Source organism: Dendrobates tinctorius, unplaced genomic scaffold (genome assembly GCF_039654945.1).
Source record: "Dendrobates tinctorius isolate UK_male_01 unplaced genomic scaffold, ASM3965494v1 ptg000257l, whole genome shotgun sequence".
Taxonomy (NCBI): Eukaryota; Metazoa; Chordata; class Amphibia; order Anura; family Dendrobatidae; genus Dendrobates; species Dendrobates tinctorius.
Genome location: NW_027361924.1, coordinates 4,502,739 through 4,512,735, shown reverse-complemented (window position 1 = coordinate 4,512,735; position 9,997 = coordinate 4,502,739). Strand labels below are relative to the sequence as shown.

The window sequence follows — 9,997 nt, the reverse complement described above, 5'->3', positions numbered from 1 at the left end:
CCTCGACCAATCGTATCGCCTGGTGAGGGTGTGGGTGGAGCGTCTGTCGGCCAATCGCTACGCTCGGTGGTGAAGAGGCCCAGGCGCTCAGGCCGGGAGCGGAGAAACGGCCGAGCCCTGCGGGACGAGCTGTGCCCAGCGGCAGGGGGCGCCGGCCCTGGATATGCCGGTCCGAACTGAGGCTAGCAGCACGGCCTCCGGCTCCTCGTCCCTCATCCCGCCACCTCCCATCAACACGCAGCAGCCCGGGGTGGCCACCACCCTGCTGTACAGCGGCTCCAAGTTCCGGGGGCACCAGAAGAGCAAAGGCAACTCGTACGATGTGGAGGTGGTGCTGCAGGTGAGCGGCCCTGTGCGGCATGGGGGGCTTCTCCAGGAGAGAGGGGCCCGGGGGTCCCTCCTGTCCCTGCTCCTTATTTTATGTCCTCACCCCCTATCTTCCTATTTTGCACCCCACTTTCCCTGGAGACAGCACAGGTTGCCCCCCCCCGTTGTCGCCCCGTTGATGCGTTATCAGGGGGTCCTCACCTGCTGCCGTCACCACCATCATCAGCAATGCCCCCTCTGCCTGGGCTGCAGGGAGATGAGCGGCTGCCGGACCCCTCTGATCCCTGGCAAACATCACGGTAGACCGCCCGGTCCCCCATCGTTGGTGTATACTGCCCCCCACAGGGCGAGGACGTGGCTGCTGTTCTCCCTGTGTAGCCCCCCGCTGTCCCCGCACCGATCCTCTGCTGCATAGTGATGATACACAGTGGGGTCACAACAGACGATCCGTCACCACGCAGCCGCCTGAGATCCGCACATGGGACTGATACACTGTGACAAAAGCTCAGCAGTGACTGCTCTTCTGAAGGCAGCAACTTGCTGTTTTTCTTTTGCAGCTTTGTAACACTTTTCCCTCTTTCATCGTTTTCTGCTTTCTCTACGTGAATTGGAGCCACACGGGAATGTCACGCTCTGCAGGAACGTCTGGACTTCTTGGCCTTACTAGAGAAACATCTCTTGCCCCTTTAAATCTGATGACGCCCTGTCTGTCAATCACCTGATCGCTGCAGCCAGTCACGAGTGTGGAGGGATCCATGGAGTCACCTGTATCGTGTGTTCACAGCTGTGGGGTTGTTACAGTTGTAACCAGTGTAGACCATGAGACCTTCAGGCTGCGACATTGGAGCTTAGAGATTTGCCTCCTCACATTGATCTCCGATGGTTCATACTGGAGACAACGCTAACAAACCCGCAATAATAGGTGGGAAAACCTTCCATAAAGCCTCTCTCTGGCTGCGGGTCTTGTGCCGTTGGCAGCGAGTCTCCTGCGGTGCCGCCCTGCTGATAGCTGTGACCCCCCCCCTCTAGTCCCAGCACTTGCTCCATCTAGCGGTGACCTGCGTGGAGCAGCGACGTACCGCACAGTAGGGTCCACGCCCCTGCCAAGGCATGAGTGTGATGTTAGAGATGCTGGGCCTCTGTGGGACGCTGATTCTTTATTAGGGTACTGTTGAGTTTGTGATGCAGTGCCACTGTGATAATGCTGTATTCCGGGGGGGACAGGAGGTGTTGTCATAGGGGCTCGGGTGCTAGTAAACCTCTTTCTGCTCCGCAGCACGTGGACATGGAAAATGCTTATCTGTGTGGATACTTGAAGATAAAAGGCCTTACTGAGGTGAGTGACCCTACAGGTAGAATGAGCCCCATTACTGACAACCCTGCCATGGAGCCCTTTTCCTGAATGCCGTGGGGAATACTCTAGATGGCTGGACAAGTCGTATAGAAATGGTGGTCATGAATATTTAGGGGGGCTTATTTTTATTTTCTTTTTGTTTAAAGGCATGGAGGATTAAAAATAATCATCATAGGCAAACTCTCCATCCAGCACGGATCACTTTGTTCATACACACCGACTGCGAAAATGGCATTGGCGCTGTTTAGACATTGCTTTTAACCTAGGGTTTTCCTGTGTGGGGTATTTAGAGGTGATGATGCCCATGTATCCCCCAGGACGAGAGCAGCGCTAGGTCTGGAGGGACAATGCCGTATTTTAGCAAAAGCAGGGTCACAATGCAGATCAGAAAGCCACTCGGCGGCCCCATGCACTTTGCCGTTTTGCTGCTGTGATGCTTCTTGGTTTAGAGCACCGGGGTCCTCTTTTCTCGTGTGCATTTTAGGAGACTTTTTCGCTATGACTCTGCCATCTGGACCTCCCCCCTAAAAATAAGAAGCAAGGGAAGCTGCAGGGCGTAAAGTCGGTTGGCGCCCATATAACGCACTGTCCTAGGAGCTGGGTCTCTGTGAGTTGTATTCCCATCTCCGATATTTCTGGCTGCGAATCCCTCTTTTCTAAACCCTGTGTCTATTTCTAGTCTGGGTACCCATGTTCTGCCGCCAGGAATAAGGAAGTGGTCGCCATGCTCCACTCTCATCACCTCTGTGGGAGCATGCTCGCTTGGCAATTATCACTACTTCCATAGAAGTGAATGGAGAGGGTCACACACTTGCAGCCACCTCTGGTTCTGACTGATCGAGATGCTTCAGCTTTCCCATTGTCTGGTATTACAGCTTCTACCTATAGAATATGATAATAATAGCCTCCTTCATCCTCTTTTTAGGAATACCCGACCCTCACCACCTTCTTTGAAGGGGAGATAATCAGTAGAAAACATCCTTTCCTAACCAGAAAGTGGGACGCGGATGAGGACGTGGACAGGAAGCACTGGGTGAGCGTGGGCAGTGTGTGGGCCGGTCGCTCTCTGCCTCTCGTATTCGGCCCCCCTGGGCACTGATCCATCGTCTCTCCACACAGGGGAAGTTCCAGGCTTTCTACCAGTACGCCAAAACCTTTAATTCCGATGACTTTGGATTCGAGGAACTGAAAGCTGGTGATTACGTCTTCATGAGGTGGAAGGTGCGTTTCCCTGTAACATCTCGTAAAGGGACTATTATCCCCCCCCCCCCCCCCCTGTCTATAGGATGAAGGGTTCAGATTATAGACCCCCCCCCCCCATCCATCCATGTGATTTGGGGTTTACATGGTTTCCTCTCTCCGTCCTCTGCAGGAACAGTTCCTGGTGCCTGATCACACAATCAAAGACATCAGCGGCGCTTCCTTTGCCGGCTTCTACTACATTTGCTTCCAGAAGTCGGCGGCATCCATAGAGGGTTACTACTATCACCGGAGCTCAGAATGGTGAGCGCTGCCGGCCTCGACGTGACATTCCTGCAAGAAGAATGTAATGTTCAAAGGCAAAAAAAATACTTGCACCACAAGAGGGCACTGTTCTAGTATTAGTGTTTTGCAGCTCTTGGCACCATATGGCGATATAATGCCTTGCAATACGGTACCATTTAAAGGCGTTCTCCATCCCTTAGCGCAGGTGCATTGCCATCACTTCATGATTACTGTAACTAATCATCTGCTTTTGCAAAGCATTGGACTTGGCCAACCAGTAGCTGTAAGTAAGGCCGGGATCACACATGCGCGACACTCGGACGGGTCTCGCAGACGCACGCTCCGCTCCCGAGTGCCGGGTATTAACATGCGAGACTCGTCCAAGTTTCTCGCTTGTGTGATCCCGGCCTAAGGCTGTTTCCATTCGCTGCTAGCTAGAAGAGTTTTTATGAGCCCTCTGTTTCTCTTCACCTTGCAGGTATCAGTCCTTAAACCTGACGCATGTCCCAGAACACAGTGCACCCATCTACGAATTCCGGTGACAGGAGCCCGACCTCGCCGCCGCCATCACCACCGTAACACCGACAGAGCGGAGCTGACCGCACCGAAACCTGCCGTTTCCTATCTGTCCGAGAGACTCTGAGAAGAATGTATGAGTGTTAAAGCAATGACGCGTGCAGCGGCGTCCACTCTGTACGCAATTTTTATTTTAATCCACTGGGTTCTTTTTTTCTTTTTTTTTTTTTTTTTTTTTTTTTTTTTTTTTTTTTTTTTTTTCCTGCTTGACATTATTGCGCCTCCAGCTTTATCCTTCCAAGACTAACATGGACTCCTTTGCCTAAATGCACCCCATTGGACCAGAACGTGGATTATTGCACCCACCCTGGACAAATGCAAAATAGTGGGGGTGGGTGCTGCTGAAACCCCCCTGAACATACGAGCTTCACACTCCATCTATGGGGGATCTACCCCATTTCCTAATATCTATTAGCAAATCTTTTCCTCCCACCCCGTCCTCCGGTCCCAATGTCAAAAAGGAAAAGTTTTTCGGACTGCAATACACTTCTCCGTTTTCACATTGAAAATGGGAAATGTCAGATTTTTTTTATATATATCTATAAATATATATTATAAATACACATATATTTAATCAAAGTATAAAAAAAAATTCTATGGATGCCTCCTGAGAGCCGACCGAGCTGCTGAAGATTCAGTTCCGTATTTTGCGGCGGCCTATTTTTCCAGGGTATACCTAAACGGGTGACGGAGACGCATTGCACCCCCTGCTTGTTCAGTCTCATTTTAATGAATTCTGTATATCCGAGCTTCTCAACGGTCTAAGTGCAAAGTGTGGGAACAGCGCCACCGGCTGGCAGACTGTGCTCACCACAGCTGAATGGGTTGAAAGAAAAAAAAAAAGTGACCAGCGGCGAGGCGGACTGTTGATGCAAGTGACCATTTTATATTTTAATTTTTTTGCGAGGAGCCTGTTTTGGAGTTGTTGTCGTATTTGCTATGTGTCATGGATTAAAGCGTGGCTGGCTTTTCTCTCTGATTCTCCGCCAAAAAAAAAGAGCTTCAGGCTTCTCATCTATTCCACAGTCGCTGCACATTTGTTGAGAAACACATTTAATATTTTTTTTTTTTTCTTTATTCCCCATCAAAGAAAAACTCTTGCAGTTACACTGCTGACTTGTTGCTTCAATGTGACATTTACACTGATTAGAGTGGATGAAGAGGTCAAATTGATTTTTTTTTTTTTTTTTAAATATATATAAAATAATATACCATAGAGTGTGGCAGAAGACTGCCGGGTAAATGTAGGATTTAATCTAGAGCATCTCTTGCACTAGGGCACATCGCAATGCATTGAGTTCTGGCAGCAACTGGAGCACAAGAACCGATTTGATATTTCATTGCAGCAAATGCACAATAAAGAAAATATAATTAAAAAAATAATCTATGATGATGGTAGGAGGCTTGATCAGCCTGGAAATGGAAGGTTGCAAGGTCATCAGTCTTTGCCCAGTGTAAAAAAAAAAAATGAAGTGGCAGCTGCGCACTTCTGTGTGAAGGTTTTCATTGTTGGGCTGTGTGCACACTGCGTCTTCCGCCCCCCCATCAACGAAACATAATGCACAGTGCACATATTTCAGCTTCTTTAACTGCTGCAGGGTTGGGAAACCTTCAAGAGGGCAAAAAGAAGCAATCATTCTTTGGGCTGCTTCAGAGGATAGAGGGTAAAAAATGCTGGTGGTGAACAATGGTTGAAAACCCTACAGGAACCTGCTTCACCTGCCGGCAACTAAAAAAATGTGTGCACATGGTGTGTTTTTTTTTTTTTTAATTTTTTTATTTTTTTTTTTTTATTAGAGAAGCTTATGGAGCAGAAAGTCTCAATCACTCATCTTGGAGGTTTTGCTCCGAAAACTCCGCAAAAAGGCTATTGTATTCACGGAGTCTTAGGCCAGTTTCACATCTGCGTTTCAGGGAGCAGCGACGGCCGCTGCTAAGCCCCGAGCCTCTGCCGGTAGCTCCGCCTATCGGCGCAAGACGCTGCACGCGTCCTTCGTCCCCATCTATATCACTGGGGATGCAGGCTGTGCGCAGTATGCGTTTGGCGGCGCATGTGTCCTTTTGACGGTGCGCCTAGCGCAACCAAATTGCAACAGGTTGCGTTTGGCGCTGGTCGGTGCACCGTCAAAAGGATGCATGCGCTGCCAAACGCATACTGCGCACGGCCTGCGTCCCCAGTGATAGGGGACGCATGCAGCGTCATGCGCCGATAGGCGGAGGCGCGGCAGGGGGCGGGGCTTAGCGGCGGCCTGCGCCCTGAAACGCAGATGTGAAACCGGCCTTAAGAACCTCTAAGGGTAATGTGCACACGCTGCAGATCCGCAGCAGTTCCGCAGATGGTACAGTACCATGTAAGTCTATGGGATTTACAATCCGCAGTGCACATGCTGCGGATTTTTCCCTGCGGAAAAGCTGCAGTTTTAAATCCGCAGCATGTCAATTCTGTCTGCGGATTCCGCTGCGGTTTGACACCTATTCCATTGTCCAGGTGGCAAACCGCAGGGGAAAACCGCAGGCCAATCCTCAGGTCACTTTACCTTCGGATCCGCACGGAAAAATCCGATGGTGAATCCGCGGCGTGTGCACATAGCCTAAGAGTATGAGTTTTTTTGTAGATCCTGTAAAGTGGCTTCAATAACACTTCATTTACATTGTGAATCTACTTTGCAGGTTTTCAGCCTGTTGGCCGCATTCACACATTCAGTATTTTACATCAGTATCTGGAAACCAAAACCAGGAGCTGGTGAAAAATGCAGAAGTGGTGACGTGTCTCTATTATACTTCTCCTCTGATTGTTCCACTCGTTATTTTGAGTTACAAATACTGATGTAAAATACTGACCAAATACTCATTGTTTGAATGTTGCCTAAAATTTATTTATTTTTTTTTTTTTCCCTGGTTTTGAAAAATGCTTGATCGGAGGTGGGGAAGTTCATGTCATTTTCCTTGTTGAATCTGCTCCAAACTCGGCACTGTCCAAGCAAAATACTCCAAAATAACGTGTCAATGGGGAAAAAAAAAACGCTTAAAGCCAAAAAAAAAAACAACTCCCCAAGAAAGAGCGATTCTTGAAGCTATTTCCACTAGTAAACGTGTTGTTTTTTTTTTTTTTTTTAAACACCCCCCCCCCCCCCAAAGAAAGAAAAAAGTTAACCGAGTGCACATCCCCTAAGGGTACAGTCACACATGGCTGCTACGCTGCAGATTTTCTGTCTGGATTAGGTGGAAAACTTGCAGAGTTTTCCAGGGACGGCACCACGAGTGAGAGATTACCAAATCTGGAAAGTCTGCAACGCACATTTTAAGGGTGAGTGCACACAGTGCTTATTGAGCTGCGGATTTCTCCGCACGCATTTGCAGGTAAGGTGACCTGCGGATTTGCCTGTGATTTTCCCCTGCGGTTTGACACCTGGACAATGGAATAGGTGTCAAACCGCAGCGGAATCCGCAGAAAGAATTGACATGCTGCGGATTTAAAACCGCACCTAATCCGCAGGGAAAAATCCGCAGAATGTGCACTGCGGATTGTAAATCCCATAGACTTACATGGTACTGTACTATGTCTGCGGAACTGCTGCGGATCCGCAGCGTGTGCCCATAGCCTCAAACTGCTGCAGAATCCGCAGAAAGAATTGACATGCTGTGGATTTAAAACCGTAGCAAATCCGCAGCATGTGCACTGCGGTTTTGAAATCCCATTGATTTGCATTATACTGTACAATGTCTGCAGATCTGCTGCAGATCCGCACTGTGTGCACATACCCTTAGGGTTTGGCCACCTGTATCAAACAAATAATGTACTTCCACGAAGCAAAATCTGATCAGAAACGTGGATTAGATTTTAAGAAATCTCATCCCTATGCTGAAAATGAGAGTTTTCCAGCCTGTGGGCATCTATGCAGACCTTGGTACGGATTTTGTTTCTATTGATTTGCTGCTAAAATCTCACACACAATTGCAATTCCAGGGGGATTTTGTGAGTTTTGCTGCAGATCTCCAGAATAATCAGCAGTGGGAAATCTAGTATGTGCGCACACGCCCTAATGCTAGTAACGCAGGAGACCTTTTCTAGCTCTTAGCCATCAGGCGTCTGCTTGTTGAGTCGCGCCATGTATTTTCTGCAAGGATTTGGCAGCATTTCTGTGACCAAAATCCGCGGAGGTGTGCGGCCGTACCGTAATGAGATGAAACTCCTTACTGGTATGTGCACGTTTAACTGAAATCCCGCCTGAAGAAAGTGATAAAAATGGCGAGCCGTGCAAGAGTTAAATCCAAAGAGGTTATGCTTACGTTTCTTCTGCAATATTTTTTTTTTTTTTTTGGGGGGGGACTTCTTCGGTATACCCCAACGCGACTGTTCTGATCAGGAGACCCTCAACTGGTCCAGAAATCGTGGTCCGTGCAGGGAACATAAAACTCAGACGCCCCAATCCAGCCCTAATCTGCGATCTAGTGAACAGAAGTGAGCTTTTTCATGGCCAGTCTGAATTTTTTTTTTTTTTTTTTTTGGGGGGGGGGGGGCATGGAGCCGCTTTAAAAAGTGCCTGAGAAAGCGCTTCATTAATACATTGACTCTTTCTATTCAGTTCAGCGTTGTGAGTGCTCTCTTCCCACTTCCAAGTATTGAAAAATGACTAATAAAGTGTGTGTCATTCTGTATTGGATCCTGATTAGGGGTGAGCGGACCCATGGAAGTTCCGGTTCATGACCCTAACTGTCCAGTATGAACCCCAAACTTTTAAGTTCAGCTTCGCTCATCTCTAAGGGCTCATACTCACGAGAGACTCGCTCGATTCTTCGCATGAAAACCTGGCACTCGGACCGGAGCGTGCGGCTACATGCATTTGTGTAGCCGCACGCTCCGGTCCCATTACCAGCGGCAGTGCCGAGTTTACACGCGAGAGATTTGCACGATAATGGTGCGAGTCTCTCGCAAGCGAGTATGAGCCCTAATCCTGATAACAAAACTGCTCCAATCTAGGCGATGTTCTATCAAAAGGCTTTAAAAAAACATTTTGGGAAGAAAAGCTCCAAAAAACTCTTCAAAACTGCGTCAGGAAGCAAAAAAAACTCCCCAAAGATGGGCCGTTTTCTGGAGCAGATTCCGTCTAAAAACTCATAATCTTCAACTGCCTCAAACGCATTTTTCGAGGTGGTCAAGACCTACAAAAACGGCTTCAGAAAAGGGAGTTTCTGGTGAAATGTTTCTTTTCCAGAAGTGTTTCTTGAAGAGGGTCTGAAGGGTTCTTTGCAGCCTTTTAATTGGATAATGCCTAGTTTGAAGAGGTTTCCTTCTGTATCCACTCCAAAAACGTGATCTGCCCTGACTTATTTTTTTTACCAGGTCCTCTTCAGGGTAAAAAAGTTCCCAAAACTCTTAAGAACAACAAAGTGAATTTGCCATATAAATGACTTGTGAGCGTTTTCGAAGAGGCTTTTGGACCGGATCCGCTGTAAAAACTCATTGTGCCCATACCATAATGTTATGTTCACACTTATTTTATTTTTTTCTTGAGGAATTTTTGGAGCAGAAATGGACTATATCCACCCAAGTGTCACTTTTGCTGAGACTTAGGATTTTTGTTTGTTTGTTTTTTTTTTTGTGCAGGAAGATGAAGTTTTTGAAGAGTTTTGCATTTTTGAGGAATTGAAGTGTTTCTTCTCCCAAACCTCCTCAAAATCCTCCGTGTGCACAAAGCCACCAATTGTCAAAACATCTCACTTTCCTTTCCTGCTCCAAACATTCAGCCAATATATTTTTTTTTTTCCTCTATGTGGTGATTTTTTTTATGGTTTTTATTTTTTGCCTTGAAACGTTTGCTTTCGAGAAGTCTTTTGTTTTGTTTTTTTTTACGATTTTTCTCCCATTTTTTTTTAAACCTGTTAATAAAATGTTAGCGTTATTATGGCAGCAAAAACGCCTCAAGTGCTTGTTGTTTTTTTTGTTTGTTTTTTTTTTTTAAAAACCTCATTGACTTCAATTGTAAATGATGGAGTGGCTTCATGGTGGAAAACACTCCAGGGACGGTCTGGTTCTCTTTAAATCAAACTCTTGGTGTTTTTAAAAACCCGAAACTAGTGGAATATCCCACTGTCTACTGAATGTGATGGTGTCGGTGATGTCGGAGGCTCGGGCTCTTCTAGGGGAGCCCATCTTGGCTCCGGGCAATGCCTGGTACTGCAGCTCGGCCCCATGGACCGTTCTGGGCCGATCGCTTCAGTACCGTTCTTCATCAATCATGACGCCAGGAATTA

General features: G+C 47.4%; 1 protein-coding gene across 1 annotated transcript; it reads left to right on the top strand.

Annotated features, from left to right (window-relative positions):
• Positions 1 to 7: 7 nt before the first annotated feature.
• Positions 8 to 4,741, top strand: GID4 (GID complex subunit 4 homolog). Its single transcript, XM_073558487.1, has 6 exons — positions 8 to 340; positions 1,604 to 1,663; positions 2,607 to 2,714; positions 2,801 to 2,902; positions 3,054 to 3,184; positions 3,645 to 4,741. The coding sequence occupies exons 1-6, from the start codon at positions 164 to 166 to the stop codon at positions 3,706 to 3,708; spliced, it is 642 nt and encodes a 213-aa protein (XP_073414588.1). The 5' UTR covers positions 8 to 163; the 3' UTR covers positions 3,709 to 4,741.
• The last annotated feature ends 5,256 nt before the right edge of the window (positions 4,742 to 9,997 follow it).